The sequence below is a fragment of the Mus caroli genome, unplaced genomic scaffold (genome assembly GCF_978045245.1).
Source record: "Mus caroli unplaced genomic scaffold, Mus_caroli_1 scaffold_18, whole genome shotgun sequence".
NCBI lineage: Eukaryota > Metazoa > Chordata > Mammalia > Rodentia > Muridae > Mus > Mus caroli.
Window position 1 is genome coordinate 73,306,624 of NW_028227273.1, and position 21,731 is coordinate 73,328,354.

General features: G+C 35.9%; 1 protein-coding gene across 3 annotated transcripts; it reads left to right on the plus strand.

Moving 5' to 3' along the window:
* Positions 1-1,351: 1,351 nt before the first annotated feature.
* On the plus strand, positions 1,352-12,269 carry LOC110284246 (vomeronasal type-1 receptor 4-like). Of its 3 annotated transcripts, XM_085832986.1 has the most exons (4): positions 1,352-1,396; positions 1,495-1,571; positions 8,238-8,315; positions 9,090-12,269. In XM_085832986.1, exon 4 carries the CDS (start codon positions 10,065-10,067, stop codon positions 11,058-11,060), a length of 996 nt encoding a protein of 331 aa, XP_085689112.1. In that variant the 5' UTR covers positions 1,352-1,396; positions 1,495-1,571; positions 8,238-8,315; positions 9,090-10,064; the 3' UTR covers positions 11,061-12,269. The 3 variants fall into 3 exon arrangements, with proteins under 3 accessions (XP_085689112.1, XP_085689111.1, XP_085689113.1); XM_085832985.1 differs by lacking the exon at positions 1,352-1,396 and having other exon boundaries at positions 1,400-1,571; XM_085832987.1 differs by lacking the exon at positions 1,352-1,396 and having other exon boundaries at positions 1,409-1,548.
* The last annotated feature ends 9,462 nt before the right edge of the window (positions 12,270-21,731 follow it).

A 21,731-nucleotide genomic window follows, 5' to 3' on the forward strand; every position in this document is an offset into this window, starting at 1 on the left:
GGCTGGTGTTGTGAGTAGCTGGAGGGTGCCAGCCAACTCTGTGCCCTCCATCATCTTCATTCGTTGGCTTATGTTAATCAAGATAACTTTCCTGTAATGAGCTGGAACTATACATAACATTTTCTATTTTCAGGTTACCCTAGTAAATTATGAAATTTCTGGGAGATCTGAGAGCTAAAGGCTGAAATTGTGAAAGAAGTCATCCTTCTTCAGACTCTACCAAACTAATTCTCTATTAGCTTCAACCTTTAAACATCAGGGTACTTTGTGGGTAGAGGCTGTGTCTTACAAACTTTTAGATTTTAAATTTATTCACTAATTACTGAATGATGAATGTTCATTATTTTCTTCATAAAAAAACCTCTTTCTTCTAAAGAAAAGTTTTCCTAAGTATTTATTCCATGTTTAGATTAAGGAAGACCAACCTGTTGTCACAACACTCATTTTCATTTATGACAATTCCTTCCTTTTCCCTTATAATGTTATCACTTCAAACATAGTATATACTTCTAAACAATCTTTCTTGGTTTTTCCTCTTTTTGTATTTTCTACAAATGAAAGTATCCTGTTGGTCTTTTGGGTGGTATCTTTGTTCAGTAGTAACATGATATTTTTGTGGGTCTATGTATATCGTACAGAAATTCACCACGTTTTTTCATTCTTTTATCAAAGAAAGAAAGAAACAGTGGGTTATGTGGCATTTAGTGGATACTGATCATACACACACACACATATATGTAAATTTATTTTTTATTTTATATTTATTTATTGACTTTAAATCCTGCTTACTTCCCCTTCCCAATCACCCCTCCCACAAATCTTACTCCAGTACCTCTATGTTTCTCCTATGGGTGGGTGGGCGCAACACTGGATATCCCCTGGCAATATATGTAAATTTTATAGGAATAGAAATGTTTCCAGGCTTCTTGTCATGTTTAGGGTGATATTTGTAACTTTTCCTAGCATGTTTAAGTACCTGCAACTCTAGTTAACTTGCAACATATTGTACAAAGTGGGCAATAGATTCCAGTGCAGATTATGATGTCCTGTTTTCCTCTTACTAATACTTCATTAACTATTCCTAAATTCCCTAGTGACTCTTCTTTGTTCTATATTAGTGCTCTAGAGTGAAACAGCTGTGGGATCTGATGAACCCAAACAAGGTTAGGGTCCAATTAGACACACTGGCTTCCTTACAAGATTCTCACACATCTAAACCTGATGTTTACAGAACTTTCTCTCTGTAGAAACTTCAGTGATAATGGAATCCTAAGAGACAGTCCAAAGACTTTGACTCTTTTGAGACACTCACAAGAAAAATAATTCTGCTTTGGTAATTAGAAGCTGTAAGAAAGTCTCAGAAAAGATCCTGACTCCCAAAGCAAGTGTTGTCATTGTCAGTTCAAGTTGATGAGGTTTTCCATTCCGAGGGAGCTGAGTGATAGAGCTATGAACCTTTATCTCTGAGCTTCTCTCCTCTCTCCTACACTGCAGATAGTCGTGGCATGGCTGCACTGAGCTGAAGGTTCTGCTGAAGAAAAGAGTGAGGTGTGCAATTTGTATTGAATCTGGTAAGCAGAGAAATAAGAGAGCTCTGCTAAGTGTGGAAATCTGGAAAAGGTTTTCTAGGGTAGAAACATGTCCAGAAAAGTGTCAGCTAAGGAAGAAGAAAATTTTCTGGATTATAAGCAGATTTGCTAAAGAGAAGAATGTCCTTGACCTGGTGCTAATCCATTATGTTCCTAATAGCATGTGATAAAATCTTGTCTGATTTTGAGCATTGGTGAATTAACCCAGTGATATATTGAATCTGATTTCAAAGTTGCTTAGACATGATAGTAATTATTTCAATCATGTTTCCATATTTTACATGAATATCACATGAATTTTTAACTATAGCAATCATAGATCCTGAGAGAAATGATTCTAGTGCTTGATAAAAATTCAAATGAAATTATAGTAATTAAAATCTAGAACAAAAATCTAGAACCTAAGTCAGCTTCTATAGTAAAAACCTGTTTGTATGCAGACTAACCTATGTCTGGGGAAGGATCTAAGAATCAGTGCTGTTCTAAATTCAGAGGTTGTTTTCATCTTTGAAGTTGGGGCACATGCTGCATTGAAGAGGCCATTGTCTTGGGCAATTTTGTAGAATGTTTATTTAATTTTCATCTAGAACAAACATGATGTTCATTATTTCATTGTTCCTTACTTAGCAAGACTCTACTGTCTCTGTATTATTAAAATTGGGTTTTCAAGTTTTCATGGTTGACATTATTTGTTCCTATAGTTTTGGTCATGGCAGGCAAAGAGTTGATCATAGCACTATGTTCACAGCACATATTTTTATTTTATTTAAGTTTATACAATTATTACATTTTTTTGTGTTTTCAGATTTATTTATGTATGGCTTGTGGTTATATGGCCTTCAAAAATTTTATTACTAAAAAGTTTGACCAAACCTGTGAATTCATAAATAGAACCTTTTAATTTCAAATTGCTAATATATTAATATATTTTGTTTGTGTGCCTGTATTTATGTGTAGGTTTTCTGTAAGTTTAGATGCACTCTCCATCGACTGTGGTTTATTCAGAGGACAATCTCAGTTGGCCTTCCTTAGACAAAATTCATTGTTTTGTTTTTCGATATGATCTCCCAATTGCCTGATAATCTAATTACACTATGTGGGTTGTTCAGTGATCCCAAGTAATTTTTTTGTGTCTGTCTCTCCATTTAGTGTTCTGTCAAAAGTGAATGACAGTAGCATGTCTATTGTCATTCCTATTCTGTTCATGTTTACACAGTCATATTGGCAAGGCTTTATGTGTATACCTTTTAACATTCCTAGGAGCAACTACCTCAAAGCAAATTACCATTTTCTCTGGGTTTTACAATCATACCTCTTTCTTTTCTAAATGGTCTATAAGCCTTATGTGCAAGCATTGACATGTAGACCTCTTAGTAAGAATTGGGCTCCAAAATCTACATTTCAATTTGGTGTGGATTTCTGTACTAACTAGTAAATGCTGATAACGTAGTGCAGGTAGCAATATATAGATTGTATTTACATATTAGTAAGTATATAACAACATATATGCCTAAGTATATCTGAATGTATGCTTATTTGTACATATAACATCAATTACTGAAAAGGGGGGTCATGATAGAACTGTGAGCAAGGAAAAGTAAATGAGAGGCTATGGAGGAAGAATGGGGAAGGGGAAAGTATGTAATTATGTTATAATAAAACTAAATTAAAAAGTAAGTTTTGAATATACATTTTCCAACTGTGATGCAAGTAATTTATCAATAAGCTTCCTGTTCATCTCAGCAATGATCTATGCCACAGTGTTAATTCACATATTAGTTTTCTTGTTTCATAGCTGATTATTCATTTTGAACAAAGTTTATAAAATCAATATTGTGCTAATCTTCATTTGAGACACACCATCCTGATTTTATCATGAAATCATAAAAGTATTTTGATGTAAAAATATTGGGTCTATCTTAGCCTATCAAATTTAAATGAGGCATAGGTATGTTCTGTTGTAGAAGAAAACTGTATTTTTATATGATGCCCACCATTTTAGGATACTATGGAAATATACTGAGTTTCAGATCAACATTTCAAAATGTAGCTGACAGCTTATTTCAGACAAAATTATGTGATTTTCTGTGCAAGTATTCAGTTTATGTTCTCATTTCTCAAGTCACCAAACTGCACTGAATTACCATTTTTACCTCATTAATTAAGTCATTTCTTCACTTTGCATTCCACTCACTGCCCCCTCTTCCATGTTCTCCCTCACACAGAACCAAACCCCTCCCTCCCTCCCCTTCTTCTGTGAGAAGGTGAACACCCTTAAGTGTCCCCCAACTTCAGAATTCTGTCACATCAAATGTTCCAAGGCAAGCACATCTTCTCCCACTGAGGTCAGGGAAGGCAGCCCAGTTAGGGAAAAAAGATCCACAGGCAGGCAACAGATTTAGGGACAGACCCCACTCCACTTGCTGGGGGACACACATGAAGACTGAACTGCATATTTTGCTACATCTGTGCTAGGGCTATAGGTCAGTCCTGTGTTTTCTCTTTGGTATGTGGTTCATTTTCTGAAAGCACCCAGGGTCCTTTGGAGTTCTTTTACCCTCTGCATTCCTCAGTTCTCCACTGCACTGTGCAATAAGACTCCCTGAGGTTTGTACCATATTGTGTTGTGGGTCGCTTACTGTATATGTTTCAGTTAGCTGCTGGGTGGAAAGTCTTTGAGGACAGTTATTCTCAGCTCCTGACAGCATTTAATAGTGCAAGGGATTGTTTCTGGCTCACTGGTTGGGTATCAAGTTGGCTCATTGCCTTGTTCTCCTCTGGATCTTTGTCCCTGCATTTCTTGTACAGAGGACCAATTTTGTGTTGAAATTTTGTGTGTGTGTGTGTGTGTTGCTGTCCTTATCACTGGTGGCTCCTTCCTGGCTACAGGAATTGGCCACTTCCAGTTCCATATATCCAGTGCTAGGAGTCTCATCTAATATCATTTCCATAGAGTCCCTGTAGCATTGCTCAATCCATGTCTCTAGAACATCATTGAGATGCCCCCCACATCCCCACCACTGTCAGCCACAAATTTCCATTCATTTTCTCATTGCTCTGGCCAGCTGTCCTGCCTCTTCACACACCTGATTCTGAAACTCCCCATCCTCTTCCCACCCAGTTCCCTTTCTCCATCTACCACTCATGACAGTTTTACTCCCTCTTCTAAGTGAGATTAAAACATATTAGATGGGCCCTTATTTCTTGTTTATCTTTTTATTTTTTTGTGGAGTGCAACTTGTTAATCTTGTACTTTATGGCTTATAACTACTTAAAAGTAAGTACATATTATGCATGTAGCTTTAGGTTTGGTTTACCTTTCTCCAGATGATACTTTCTAGTTCCATCCATTTGCCCACAAATTTCATGCTGTTTTTGTTTTTAACAGCTGAGTAATATTCCATTGTGCGAATGAACCACAGTTTCTGTATTCATTCTTCCATTGAGGGACCTCTGGGTTTGTTCTAGTTTTTGGCTGTTATGAATAGATTTGCTATAATCACAATGGAGCACATATCCTTTTATTGTAGTGGGTCATTTTTTGGTTATATGCCAGAAGTGCTATAGTTTGGCCTCAAGGTATAACTACTTATTTTCAATTTTCTGAGAAATCACCAGATTGATTTCCAGAGTGGGTTAAAATTTTTTCACTCCCACCAGCAGTGGAGGAGTGTTTGCTATGCTGAAACTCAGCCAGCATGTGGAGTTGCTTGAGTATTTTTCTTTTTATTATTACTTATCTTAGCCCTTCTTATGGGTTTAAGATGGAATCTCAGGATTTTCTTTGTATTTTCTTGCTGACTAAGGACATTTAACATTTCTTTAAATGCTTCTTGGCCATACAAGTTTCCTCTGTTGTCAATTAATTCTCTGTTTAGCACTGTATGCCATTTTGAAATTGGCTTATTTAGTTTGTTGTTGTCTAACTTTTTGAGTACATTATACATTTTGTATATTTGCACTCAGTCTAATATAGGATTGGTGAAGAAATTTTGTCAATCTGTATGCTAACATTTTGAACTGTTGAGAGTGTCCTTTGCTGTATTGAAGATTTCAGTTCCAAGAAGTCCCATTTAACAATTCTTATTTTGGAGCCTGAGACTTTGGTGTTCTGCTGAGGAAGTTGGCTCCTGTGTTCAACATTATTTCCCACTTTCTCTTCTACTATATTTACTTTACCTGGTTTTATGTTGATGCCTGTGTTCTACATGGACTAGGGTTTTGTGCAAGATGATAAAAATGGATCTATGTACATTCTTTTACAAACAGACAACCAGTAAATCCAGGAGTAATTGTTGAAGATGCTTTCTTGTTTCTGTTATATAATTTTGATTTCATTTTTGTCAACAGTCAGGTTTGCATAGGTGTGTGGGTTTATTTCTGGGTCTTTGCTTTGTTTCCATTGATTGACCTGTCTGTTTCTATACAAATAGCATTCTGCTTTTATTACTATTAATCTGTAGTATATCTTGAAATCTGGAATTGTGATACCTCCAGAAGTTTTCTTATTATACAGAAGTCTTTTAGCTATCTAGAGTTTTTCGATTTTCCACATGAAGTTTCGATTGGTCCTTTGAATATTTGTAAAGAATTATGTTTTTGATGGGAATTATATTTAGTCTGTAGATTGCTTTTGGGAAGATGTCCATTTTTACTATATTAATTCTACCAATTCATGAGCATGGGATTTCTTTCCATCTTCTGATACTTCAATTTTATTATTCAGAGACTCAAAAATCTTGCCATACAGATCCTTTCTTGCTTTACACCAAGATATTTTATATGACTTATGTCTATTGTGAAGGGTACTATTTCCCTGATTTCTTTCTTAGCTCATTTATTATTTGTATAAATGAAGGAAGGCCACTGATTTTTAAAATTAGTTTTGTATTCAGCCACTTTGCTGAAGGTATTTATCAACTGTAGGTGTTCTTTGGTAGAGTTTTTGGGGGCATTTATGTATACTATCATATCTACAAATAGCAATACTTTGACTTCTTCCTTTTCAATTTTTCTCTCCTTCATCTCCGTTTATTTCTTATTGCTCTAGGTAGAACTTCAAGAACTATATTGAAGAAATACAGAGGGAGTAGTCAACTTTTCCTTGTCCCGGATTTTAGTGGAACTGCTTTAAGTTTCTCTCCATTTAATTTGATGTTGGCTATGGGCTTGAAATATATTGCCTTTGTTGTGTTAAGATATATGTCTTATATCCCTGATCCCTCCAAGACTTTTTAACATGAAGGGGTATTGAATTTAGTCAGAGGCTTGTTTAGCACCTAAAGAGACAATGATGTGGTGCTTTTCTTTCAGCATGTTTATATGTTAGATTACATTGATGGATTATTATATATTTAACCATGCCCGCATCTCTGAGATGAAACCTACTTGATCATGGGGGATGATTTTTGATGTGTTTTGGACTCAGATTGTGAGTATTTTATTGGGTGTTTTTACATAAATGTTCATAAGATAAAGTGGTCTGAAATTCTTTCTTTGTTGAGTCTTTGTGTAGTTTAGGTATCAGGCTGACTGTGGTCTCATCAAATGAGTTTCACAATGTTTTTTCTCTTTCTATTTGTGAAAAAAATTCATTGTTCCACAAAATTGGTAGTAGCTAGCCTTTGAATGTCTCATAGCATTCTCTTCTAAAATTATCTGGCTCTGGGCTTCTTTTGGTTGTGAGACTTTTAGTGACAGCTTCTATTCTTTTGGGGGTTATAGGATTGTTTAAACAGTTTATCTGATCTTGATTTAATATTGGTAAGTGATATCTATCTAGAAAATCATCCATCATCCATTTTCATTAGATTTTTCAGTTTTTTGGAGTACATAATTTTGAAGTAAAATGTAGTAATTTTTTTAAATTCCTCAGTGTCTGGTGTTATACCTCCCTTTTCATTTCTGTGCTAATTCAAATACTGTCTCTCTGCCTTTTAGTTAGTTTGACTAAGTGTTTTCCATCTTACTGATTTTTCTCAAAGAACCAATTCTTGGTTTTGTTGATATTTTTGTATTGTTTTAGTTGTTTCCAATTGATTGATTTCAGCTCTGAGTTTGATTATTTCTTGCCATCTACTCTTCTTGGTTATGTTTGCTTCTTTTTACTCCAAAGCTTTCAGGTGTGTTCTGTTAGCTTCTTGTACATTTATAGACACCTCTTTCTTTAGGTTACTGAAATTTTCTTCTAGGATTTTGTTGAAGATATTTTCTGCTTTTGAGTTAGGTATATTCTCCTTCTATTCTTATTATTCTTTGGTTTGGTCTTTTCATAGTGTCGTGAAGTTCCTGCATGTTTTGTGTTAACAACATTTTATCTTTCGCATCTTCTTTGAATAATGTATGAATTTCATCCGTTGTGTTTACTATCACTGAGAATCTCTATTACATCTTTTGTTTTCTGTTGGTGATACTTGTGTCTGTCATTTTTGTTTCCTTCCTTAGGTTTTCTGTCTCCTAGGATTGGTTCCTTGACTGAGGGTCATTATTGTTGTTATTATTATTATTATTACTACTATTGTTATTACTATTAAATATTGGTTGAATTCTCTTTTCAAGTTACTGATTTTTAAGGTGTCTTCAATCTCATAGCAGTTCGTAGGTTGAAGGGTCTTTCAGTAACTATGATTACTATTTCTATCTTCACAGATCTGCCATGGAAGATACAACTTTGGATACAATTTCCTGAGGGTGTTTACAGCTGCCTCAACAAGAAAAGTATTCCAGGTAGGTTGAAATTAAGGATCTCCCATGAACTTCTCAAGTTCTTTGGTAAGATGCTTTACATTCTGTTGATTGTTCTCTGCAAGACTTAATTATTTGAAGGAACACACAAGGATTTTTTTACCCAAGTGTAACAAAAATTCAGGAGCATCAAAATTAATTCACATTATTCAGGACATTAATGATTGTAAGTCTTGTTATTTGTCTTTTATTCATTGTGTGATCTTGTTCTGTGCCTCCATGCTGTTCATTCTAAAGAGCCTAACCACTTCCTATGCATCATCTTTAATCAACCCATCCAAAGACTTGCATTCTGATTCTGTGATAGGAAATTTTAAAAACTTACTGTAATTTAAAATGGAACACATGATTTTCTACAGCATGCCCATCAACTAATAAGAGATGACCTGTGGGTGGCAATTTCAGGAATTTATGTGTTGTAGTAGTATGATGTTAGAAACATGTAGGCTAGATCCGGTTAACTTTTAGAGTGAGATACTCCCTGACCTACTCCACCTCACAATATAGAAATAAGATATTGACAACTGTATATGTTAACATTGTTTGTCAGTAAATCAATAGTTTGTTCTCAGGTGTTATGAGTTGCTGGGTGATTATGAGGACATAGGTTCATATCTATTTCAAACTTTAGTCAGGGTGGACCTATCCTGTGCTCTATATAAATTAAATTATAATGTAAGAACTCATATTTTCCTGGGAAGTTTTTGATGCATTGTACTTTAGTGAATGTTTGCTCTTCAATTTATAATGTTACAGAGATCTTCACTGTGTATCACCTGGGGCAGTGAACTTGCAATGGACAAGTGGGGACATCTTTTATTAGCAGTGGCTACATGTTTATACTTTGTGAAATTTGGTTTTGAAGAAATCATCACAACAGTGAGATTTTTGACAAATATGTCCATAAGTCTTCTTGATAAATATTTCAGTCATGTGAAAGCTATCAACAGTTCCTGATACCTACATTATCCTAATCCTTAATAAGAGCTGTTATCGCCAATGTTTTCTTTTTTTCATTACATCTATGCTACTGTATAATGACACCAGTGAATCTAATAAGAACACTGGGCATTTTTTCCTTGTTTACTCATCATTTCAATATAATTTTGTGTTTTGTTTCTTATATACAATGTCCTGTAGCTTTGAATAATCTACTTTCTTTGTATTTTCACTTGGAAAGAGTTCACCACACAAGGTAATTTTGCTGTGACTCCCTCCTACAACTTGACTCAAGCATACATATGGCATCACATATGAGTTTTAGTGAAATTTGATTAAAGCTCTTTTTCACTGTAACGTTCTAATTGTTAGCATCGACTTACTTAGTATTCTATTCCTTGCTATAAACATTTTTCTACAATTATATATTCACTGCTGTGTGTAAAACATATAGTTTTATAGCTTCAGTGTCACATGATGGCCATATGAATTTTTTTCATGTTCAAAATGGTGACTAAGTTCTATTTTCTTCTATATGACTGGATTGAAGAAGAAGTGAGTATTCATTCCATCTGAACTCATTAGCAATTGCTTTTCAATGGATGGAGTATCACTATTCTTAATGTTCAATATTCTCCAGAATGTGGTGGATATTCTGTTCATAAACATGTGCACTCAGATTTTGAAAGTTTCATGGAAAATTGTTAATGATAAAATAGTTGTTTGAAACAGTGTTGTTATGATGTCCACCATGATTTTGAACATAGGTGCTCCTGTAATGCTTGAACACACATGGTTCAACCTAGAAAAGTTCAAACCATGTTGTGGCTCAGAGACATGATTGTTGCCATTATTCAAAGAAAACAACTGCTGAATGACAGAATGGACTTTAGGGACATGGCAGTAGGAATAGTGCTCTCATTTGAGATTCTACTTGGTATTCTGGGAAACTTCTCCCTTCTTTTCTACTATCTAATCCTTTACTATAAAGAACACACATTAAGGATCATAGATATGATTCTTATACATGTGTTTACATCCAACTCCTTGATCCTTCTCTCCAAAGGACCCCCAGAGGTAATGGGAGCTTTTGGGTCAAAGCAGTTATTTAATGATGTTGGGTGCAAACTTATTTTATATGTTCAAAGAATTGCCAGGTGTATGTCCATCACTACCACCTGTTTCTTGAGTGTCTTTCAGGCCATCACCATCAGTCCCAGGAACTCCTGCTGGAAGGAATTTAAAGTTAAGACTACAAAGTTTATGGGCCTGTCCATTTCCTTCTACTGGGTCATGTTCACCTTACTAAATATGCTTTTCCCTTTATATACAGCTAGCAATAGTAATAGAGAAAATAGGACACAAAAGAGTGATTCTGAATTCTGTCACTCTGGAGGCCGTGACAAAATAGTAGATTTATTGTATGCTGCATTTTGTGTGTTTCCGGAAGTCTTACTTTCTATACTCATTGTAGTTTCCAGTACCTTCATGATTGTCATACTTTACAGACACAAGAAAAGGGTTCAACACATCCTCCATAAGCATGCTTCTCTTAGAATCTCTGCTGAAAACAGAGCTACACAGACCATTCTTGTCCTGGTTTTCACCTTTCTAGTGTTTAATACACTCTCTTCCATTTTACATGGATATATTGCTCTTTCACATGATCCCAATTGGTGGGTAATGAATATAACAGCTATCATAGCTTTGTGTTTTCCTACTTTGGGCCCATTTGTGATGAGTCATGATTTTACTGCTTCTAGATGTTGCTTTACCTGGATAAAATAATATAAACATAAAATGATCTTCTAATAAAACTGTACATTGTGTTTTTTTTTAATTGGGTCACTTTTGTTGTTCAAATTTCAGTGTAATAGTAAAATAATATATGAGGAGAGCACATCCATTTAATTATTTTTTTCATCATATACTCCCTTATAGTTTATAGTCTGGATAACCACAGGTTTTTAGCTCAATAAACTGCTATGTATAGACTACATTTCATTGACTGAGCCTATGATCTTTTTATAATGTGGTTGGTTACTCTTGCTATATTACCACACTTGCTTATATGGACATATTGTCAAGCAACACTTGATTGTTGTTGTTGTTGTTGTTGTTATTCAAAATTTTCATGACTGAGTTCTCTCTTCCTACAGTACAGGATATAGCAAGAATCACAATATGAATGATAACAAATACAGACAAATATAACTGCTTGATTCTTCTTGCTTCATGAGGGTAGTATTTTGAAGTCCTATATATGTTTGCCCAGTTATTGTGTGACAGCAAACAGAAGACCCATGCATGTTGTAATCAGACAATATCCCAGCACTGAGGGAAGAGGAAGATAGGCATTATTTGCAACATTCTTTGAAATATTAGTAGCATTGGATAGTTGCTGGTAAATGGATTCATTTTACTGAAGTGGGAATTTCTGTTTTCCTAAGAGACTCTGTGTGCTTTTTTTTTTGTTTTGTTTTGTTTTTGTTTTTGTTTTTGTTTTTGTTTTTGTTTTCTGAAAACTGTGAGAGAATGTTTTTATTCAAGCAGTCATGTGGGGTGATGTTTCGATGACAACAGACATGTGCTGGTTTTCTGGAAGAAGCCTTTAAAAAGTGCATGTGATCCCATAAACAACCACCAAACCCAGGCACTGTTACATATGCAAGCAAGATTTTGCTGACAGGATTCTGATATAAATGTCTCTTGTGAGACTATGCCGGTGCTTGGCAAATACAGAAGTAGATGCTCACAGTCATCTATTGTATGGAGCACAGTGAGCCTAATGAAAGAGCTAGAGAAAGTGCCCAAGGAGCTAATGGGGTCTGCAACCCTATAGGAGGAACACCAATATGAACTAACCAGTACCCCCAGAGCTTGTGTCTCTAGTTGCATATGTAGCAGAGGATGGCCTAGTTGGCCATCATTGTGAGAAGAGGCCCTTGGTCTTGTGAAGATTATATGCCCCAGTACAGGAAATCCCAGGGCCAGGAAGTGGTAGTGGGTGGGCTGGGAAACAGGGAAGGGAGAGGGTATATGGGACTTTTAGGATAGTATTTAAAATGTAAATGAAGAAAATATCTAATAAAAAAGATAAAAACAAACAAAAAAGTGCATGTGATGTTTTCCTAGAGCAGATGCTTGGAAGAACACATTATGTTTGGAAAGGGTAAAAATATAACCCAACAGAGAATGGGTGACACTGTGTGGTATTGGTATGCCTTGCCATTCTTTACTGATCATCAGTGTACCTTGATGACTCTGCTCTTTGCTGATGATGCTGTGTGGTGTTGGATAGCATTTCCACTCTTTGCTGGTCATCCTTTGACATGACTTCATAGAGAGAAATGTACCAAGGAACTTCTGGTGGTGTTTTGGCAGCCTTTTGCCACTTTGTCAGACCTGGCTCTATTTGTAGATCCTCATGTTTTAATCTGTATAGATCTGCCATTGCTGATTCATGAACAGGGTTTGCAAGGGGTTGCACTACCATTGATGATCATATGAACTGAATTGCTAATATCCTGAAAATGCAGAATGGATTCACTTCAAAGAACTAATTCTAAATGGGTCCACATCCTCCTTTGTCATATTAACTATTCCTTTCCACTACCTCTGGTGGGTGGTGGGCTTGAAGAGAGGGGAAACCATTTAAGTGCACTTATTACAAAGGTTTAGGAAAATTGAAGGCTATACTTTACTGTATAAGTGTGACTACTTGTTAAGCTGAGCACATTCAATGCAGGCAGCACACCTAAGAGTTCTTGAGCAATAGAAAGTAGATTTTATGGGATTTAAAGTAGAAGAAAGTAAAGAACAGGCCAGATCTAAAGGAATTTGGGAGCAATGTTGACTATGGTCATGATACAGTATATGAAACTTCTAATGAATTGATAAAAATTATTAAAAATTCTGGTGGAAGTCACTTATCTTAAAAGTAAACTCTAATAGGTGTTTGAGGTTTCATCTTGTACCCATAGGAGAAAATCAGTGGTAAACACAGTGGGGAGTTCTACTCTGAATATTCAAGAAATGGCTTGGTGGCAAAATCTTAGGTGGTTTTTCTTGAGGATATAAATGGCTTAGACCAGAGCCTGGCCAATACAGATGCAGAAGCTCACAGCCTACCATTGGACTGAGCCTGGGGACCCGAATGGAGGTGTTAGGGGAAGGACTGAAGAAGCATAAATGGTTTGCAACAACACAGGAAAACTAATAATATAAACCAACCATACCCACCAGAACTCCCAGGGACTAAACCACTAACCAAAGAGTACACATGAAGGGACTCATTGCTCCAGTTGCTTATGTAGCAGAGAAATGCCTTATCTGGCATCAATTGGAGGGGAGGCCCTGGGTCCTGTGGAGGCTCAATGCCCCAGCATAGGCTCAATGCTATGTAGGTGAGGCAGGAGTGGGTGGGTAGGTAGGAGAACACCTTCATAGAAGCAGTGAAGAGGGGACTGGGATAGGGGGTTTGTGGTGGTGGTGGGGACCAGGAAATGGGATAACATTTGAAATGTAAATAAATAAAATACCCAATTAAAAAAGGAAAAAGTGGATTAGGTCACAACTCCTTTAATTGACAAAGGACACTGTGTAAGAAAGAGATTATTGAAGTCTATAAATATATAAAGTGAAGGAAGCACAGTAAAAATGGGTACAATGCAAAATTTAAAAGTTTATAACACAAACATCTAGGAAATTTGAGACAACCAAACCTAAGAATAACAGGAACAGATCAAAGAGACGATTTGCAGCGCAAGTGCTCAGAAAGAGAGGCCCATTAGACATGCAAACTTTATATGCCCCAGTACAGGGGAACGCCAGGGTCAAAAAAATGGGAAAGGGTGGGTAGGGAAGTAGGGGGGGGGGTATGGGGGACTTTTGGGATAGCATTGGAAATGTAATTGAAGAAAAGATGTAATAAAAAATAGTTTTATATGTAAAAAAAAAAAGAAAAAAAAACAAAATAAATGAAGAAAATTTTCCTAACCTAAAGAAAGTGATACCTGTAAATGTACAAGAAGCTTAGAGAATACCAAACAGATTGGGACAGAAAATCCTCCCACTACAATATAAATCAAACCACTAAATGTTCAGAATAAAGAAAGAATATTAAAACCTGCAAGGGAAAAAGACCAAGTAATGTATAAATGTAGATGAATCAGAATTACATCCAGCTTCTTAATAGAGACTTTAAAGGTCAGAAGAGTTGGGGAAGATGTCTTGTAGAACCTAAAAGACCACAGATGTCACCCCAGAGTACAATATCCATCAAAACATTCAATCATGCTATATGAAGAAATCAAGATATTTCATGAAAAAACATCTTTCCACTAACAAAGTCCTACTTAGGATACTAGAAGAACTCCAACCCAGTGAGCTAACTACACTCAAGAAAGCACAAGAAAGAAATATTATCACATAATCATATTCAATAAAATAGAAACACATACACACACTACTACCACCAATATTAATATAACACAAATTAACAATCATTGTTCATTACTATTCTCTAAAAAGCTATTGACTCTATTTCCTAACAAAAAGACACAGACTAACAAAATGGATGGAGAAACAAAAATCCATCTTTCTGCTATATACAACAAACACATTTCAAAAACAAAGATAGACATTACCTCAGAATATGGCTGGGAAAATGGTTTCCCAAGCAAAATGATCGAAGATTCAAGCTGGCAGATCCATTCTAATATCTAATAAAGTAGACTTTCATCCAAAGAAATCAAAAGAGATGGTGAAGATCACTTCATACTCAACAAATAAAAATTCATCTTAGAAAACATCTCAATTCTGAACACTTATATACCAAGTATAAAGACACCCACATTTATAAATGAAGAATTACTTAAGCATAAATTACATATACAACCACACACATTAATAGTGTCAGACTTCCTAAAAATCACTCTCACTAATGGGCATGTCATTTAGAGAGAAATGAAATAGAAATAATGAAACTAACAGAGGTTATTATCTCAAAAAATATTTATAGAACATTTGAAACAAATACAAAAAAATATAGCTTCTTAGCACCTCATGGAACCTTCCCCCAAATTGACCATATAATTGGTCAAAAAGCAACTCTCAACAGATACAAAAAGATTGAAACAACACCTTGCACCCTATTTGATCACCATGGATTTTACCCAGAATTCAACAACAATAACAACAGAAGGCCTACATACTCATGGAAACTGAACATCTCTCTACTCATTGAACACTTGGTCAGGAAGAAATTGAAAGGAAGAAAGAGAGAGAGAGAGAGAAAGAGAGAGAGAGAAAGAGAGAGAGAGAAAGAGAGAGAGAGAAAGAGAGAGAGAGGAAGGAAGGAAGGAAGGAAGGAAGGAAGGAAGGAAGGAAGGAAGAAAGAAAGAAAGAAAGAAAGAAAGAAAGAAAGAAAGAAAGAAAGAAAGAAAGAAAGAAAGAAAGAAAGACTATAATCCAGGGAAAATAAGGGCACAACATACCATCATACCCAATCTGAGAGAAATTCTTAGAGGATATTTCATTACACTAACTGCTTCCTTAAAGAAACTGGAGAATACTCATATTAATTAAAGAAGCAAACACACCCAAGAAGAGTAGATGACAGGTAGTAATAAAACACGGGCTTGAAACCAATCAGAAACAAATAGAATGATATAAAACATCAACAAAACCAAGACCTAGTTGTTTGAGAAAGTCAACAAGGGAGACACACTGTTAGGTAACCTAACTAAAAGGCAGAGAGATAGTTCCCAAAATACCAAAATTAGAAATAAAAAAGGACAGAGCACATGTCCCATGGGTGAGCACCAATCCCTTACACTATTACTGATGCTTTGTTGTGCTTGCAGACAGGAGCCTAGTATGGCTGTCCCCGAAAAGCTTCTACCAGTAGCTGACTAAGACAGATGCAGATAATCACATACAAGTATTGGACAGAGGTCAGGGACCTCTATGCAAGAGTTAGGGCAAGGATTGAAAGACCTGAATTGTATGGCAACACCATAGGAAGCTCAACAGTTTCAACTAACCTGAACCCCTCAGAACTCCAAAAAACAGAGCCAACAACCAAAGAGGATATGTGAGCTGATCTGAGGACCCTAGCACTTATGTAGCAGAGGACTTCCTTCTCTGGCCTCAGTTGAAGAGGAAGTACCTAATCTTGTGAAGACATTATGTAGGAGATACCCAGGGGGATTTCCTTTAAGAGGCTAAGGATAGGGGACATGGAGGGGCAAGAACTTGGCAATGGGGGACAGGGAGGGGATATTATTTGGGATAAAAATTAATAAAATATTTAAAGTATTAAAATGAAAATATAACAGCAGACACTGAGGATATTCAGAGAATCATTATGCCTCATTTCAAAAGTCTATACTCCATGAAAGTGAAAAATCTAAATGAGATGGACAATTTTCTAGACAGATACAAATTGTTAAAGTTAAATCAAGATCAGGCAAAATATCTAAATGGTCCTATAGCCCCTACAGAAATAACAGCCGCCATTAAATTCTCCCAACTATAAAAGCCTAGGGCCAGATGGCTTTAGTGTAGCATTCTAACAGACATTAAAAAAAGAGATAATACCAAGATTCTTTAAAATTTTCCACAAAATAGAAACTGAATAAATGTTGTTAAACTCATGAGGCCACAAGCACAATGATATCTAAACTATACAGACTCAAAAAAGAAAAACAATTTTGGAACAATATTCATCATGAACCTTGACACAAAAATTATCAATAAAATACTTGCAAACTGTATTCAAGAACACATCAAAATTTCATTTTTTATGATCAAACGGGCTTCATCCCAGGAATTCAGGGGATGAATTTCAATACACAAAAATGTATCAATATAATACACCATATAAGCAAACCAAAAGAATAAAATCAAATGATCATCTCATTAGATGCTGAAAAGCCTTTGACAAAATCCAACACCTCTTAATGTTAAAAGTCTAGGAGAGATCAGGAGAGATTCAGGCTAGAGTAGTAAGAAAAGTAAAGGAGATCAAGGGGAATACAAATTCAAAAGGAAGAATACACAAAATATTGCTATTCATATGATATGTTAGTATGTATAAGTGACACCAAAAATTCTACCAGAGAACTCCTACTGCTGATAAACACTTTTAGCAATGTGACTGGATACAAAATTAACTCAAAGAAATAAGAAGCTCTCCTTTATACACATGATGAATGAACTGATAAAGAAGTTAGGAGACAATACCCTTCACAATAACTACCAATAATATAATACATATTGGTGTAACTCTAAACAAACAAGTGAAAGACCCATAAGACAAGAACTTTGGCTACTCTGTAGAAAGAAATTGAAGAAGATACGGAAAAATCTCCCATGCTCATGAATCAGCAGGATTAATAAAATGAAAATACCCAATTTACTAAAAGCAGTCTACAGATCAGATTCAATTCAATTCTGATCAAAATTTTGCCACTCTTCTTGTCAGATCTTGCAGGAATAATTCTCAACATTGTATGGAAAAAGAAAAAAACAAAAAACAGGAGAGCAAAATTACTCCTAAACAATGGAAGAGCTTCTAGAGGCATCACCATCCCTGACTTCAAGCTGTATTTCAAAGCAATAGGAATAAAAAAAAGGTATGGTATTGTTATAGAAACAGATTTGTTGTTCAATGTAATGGAATCAAGGACCCTCAAATCCACACACTGCTGGATATTTGATTTTTTCATAAAGAAGCAAAACATACAGTGAAAAAGGGAAAGAATCTTTAATAAATGGTGCTCATCTGACTGGATGTCTCCATGTAGAAGAATGCAAATAGATCCATATTCACCACACTGTACAAAACTCAAGGCCAAAGGTTTCAAAGACCTCAACATAAAACCAGATACACTGAACTAATAGAAGAGAAAGAGGGAAATAGCCACAAGCATATTGGCACAGGGGGATATGCATGAACAGAACACCAGTGGCTCAGGTTCTAAGATCAAACATTAACAAGTGGAACTGCATAAAACTGAAAAAAAATTTTTTTTAAGTCAAAGAATACTGTCAATAGGACAAATGGACAGTGTATAGATTGGGAAAATCTTCACCAATCCTATATCAGACAGAGGGTTAATACCCAAAATATATAAAGAACTCAAGAACTGAGACAACAAACCAAATAACCCAATTAAAAATGGAGTACAGAGCTAAATGAAGAATTCTCATCATTTGGATCTTGAATTGCTGAAGAGTACTTAAAGATATGTTCAATATTCTTGGTCATCAGAAAATGCAAATTTAAATGACTTCTAGACTCTATCTCACACTCATTAGAATGGCTAAGATTAAAAATTCAAGGAACAGCATATGCTGGTGATGATCCTGAGTAAGGGGAGCATCCACTGGGAGTGAAAGTTAATACTTTCTCATGTTTCTTCTGACACATTTTGCATTCTGACAATATTATTATAATAATTTTTAGAGAACGTCTTAAACCAATACAAGGACAGGAACCACGCCCTAGAAACAACAAGGAGGTAATCCCTCAACAAACCTAAAAGAAGACAGCCACAAGAACAGAATGCCAACTTTAACAACAAAAATAACAGGAAACAACAATTACTTTTCCTTAATATCTCTTAATATCAATGGACTCAACTCCCTGATAAAGAGACATAGACTAAAAAACTGGCTACACAAACAAGACCCAACATTTTGCTGCTTACAGGAAACTCATCTCAGAGAAAAAGATAGACACTACCTCAGAATGAAAGGCTGGAAAACAATTTTCCAAGCAAATGGTATGAAGAAACAAGCTGGAGTAGCCATTCTAATATCTGATAAGATTGACTTCCAACCCAAAGTCATCAAAAAAGACAGGGAGGGGCACTTCATACTCATCAAAGGTAAAATCATCCAAGAGGAACTATCAATCCTGAATATCTATGCTCCAAATACAAAGGCAGCCACATTCATTAAAGAAACTTTAGTAAATCTCAAAGCACACATTGCACCTCATACAATAATAGTGGGAGACTTAAACACACCACTTTCACCAATGGACAGATCATGGAAACAGAAACTAAACAGGAACAGAGTGAAACTAACAGAGGTTATGAAACAAATGGCTCTGACAGATATCTACAGAACATTTTATCCAAAAACATAAGGATATACCTTCTTCTCAGCACCTCACGGTACCTTCTCCAAAATTGACCACATAATTGGCCACAAAACAGGCCTCAATAGATACAATAATATTGAAATTGTCCCATACATCCTATCAGATCACCATGGACTAAGGCTGATCTTCAATAACAAAATAAATAATAGAAAGCCAACATTCACATGGAAACTGAACAACACTCTTCTCAATGATACCTTGGTCAAGGAAGGAATAAAGAAAGAAATTAAGGACTTTTTAAGAGTTCAATGAAAATGAAGCCACAACATACCCAAACTTATGAGACGCAATGAAAGCATTTCTAAGAGGAAAACTCATAGCTCTGAGTGCCTCCAAAAAGAAACTAGAAAGAGCACACATTAGCAATTTGACAACACACCTAAAAGCACTAGAACAAAAGGAAGCAAACTCACCAAAGAGGAGTAGACAGCAGGAAATAAGCAAACTCAGGGGCGAAATCAACCAAGTGGAAACAAGAAGAACTATTCAAAGAATCAACCAATCAAGGAGCTGGTTCTTTGAGAAAATCAACAAGATAGATAAACCCTTAGCCAGACTCACTAGAGGGCACAGGGAAAGCATCCTAATTAACAAAATCAGAAATGAAAAAGGAGACATAACAACAGATCCTGAAGACATCCAAAACACCATCAGATCCTTCTACCAAAGGCTATACTCAACAAAACTGGAGAACCTGGATGAAATGGAGAAATTCCTAGACAGATACCAGGTACCAATGTTGAATCAAGATCAGGTTAATGATCTAAACAGCCCTATATCCCCCAAAGAAATAGGAGCAGTCATTAATAGTCTCCCAACCAAAAAAAGCCCAGGACCAGATGGGTTTAGTGCAGAGTTCTATCAGACCTTCAAAGAAGATCTAATCCCAGTTCTTCACAAACTATTCCACAAAATAGAAACAGAAGGTACTGTACCCAACTCATTCTATGAAGCCACAATTACTCTGATACCTAAACCACAAAAAGACCCAACAAGGATAGAAAACTTCGGACCAATATCCCTTATGAATATTGATGCAAAAATCCTCAATAAAATTCTTGCTAACCGAATCCAAGAACACATCAAAACAATCATCCATCCTGACCAAGTAGGTTTCATCCCAGGGATGCAGGGATGGTTCAATATACGGAAATTCATCAACGTAATCCAGTATATAAACAAACTCAAAGACAAAAACCACATGGTCATCTCCTTAGATGCGGAAAAAGCATTTGACAGGTTCCAACACCATTCATGATAAAAGTCTTGGAAAGATCAGGAATTCAAGGCCCATACCTAAAGATGATAAAAGCAATCTACAGCAAACCAGTAGCCAACATCAAAGTAAATGGTGAGAAGCTTGAAGCAATCCCTCTAAAATCAGGGACTAGACAAGGCTGTCCACTTTCTCCATACCTATTCAACATTGTACTTGAAGGCCTAGCCAGAGCAATTCGACAACAAAAGGAGATCAAAGGGATACAAATTGGAAAAGATGAAGTCAAAATATCACTTTTTCCAGATGATATGATAGTATATATAAGTGACCCTAAAAATTCAACCAGAGAACTCCTAAACCTGATAAACAGCTTCGGTGAAGTAGCTGGATATAAAATTAACTCAAACAAATCAATGGCCTTTCTCTACCCAAAGAATAAACAGGCCGAGAAAGAAATTAGGGAAACAACACCCTTCTCAATAGTCACAAATAATATAAAATATCTTGGCGTGACTCTACCTAAGGAAGTGAAAGATCTGTATAATAAAAACTTCAAGTCTCTGAAGAAAGAAATTCTAGAAGATCTCAGAAGATGGAAAGATCTCCCATGCTCATGGATTGGCAGGATCAACATTGTAAAAAATGGCTATCTTGCCAAAAGCAATCTACAGATTCAATGCAATCCCCATCAAAACTCCAACTCAATTCTTCAACGAATTAGAAAGTGCAATCTGCAAATTCATCTGGAATAACAAAAAACCTAGGATAGCAAAAACTCTTTCCAAGGATAAAAGAACCTCTGGTGGAATCACCATGCCGGCCCTAAAGCTTTACTACAGAGCAATTGTGATAAAAACTGCGTGGTACTGGTATAGTGACAGACCAATAGACCAATGGAATAGAATTGAAGACCCAGAAACCCACACACCTAAGGTCACTTGATCTTCGACAAGGGAGCTAAAAACATCCAGTGGAAGAAAGACAGCATTTTCAACAAATGGTGCTGGCACAACTGGTTGTTAACATGTAGAAGAATGCGAATCGATCCATTCCCATCTCCTTGTAC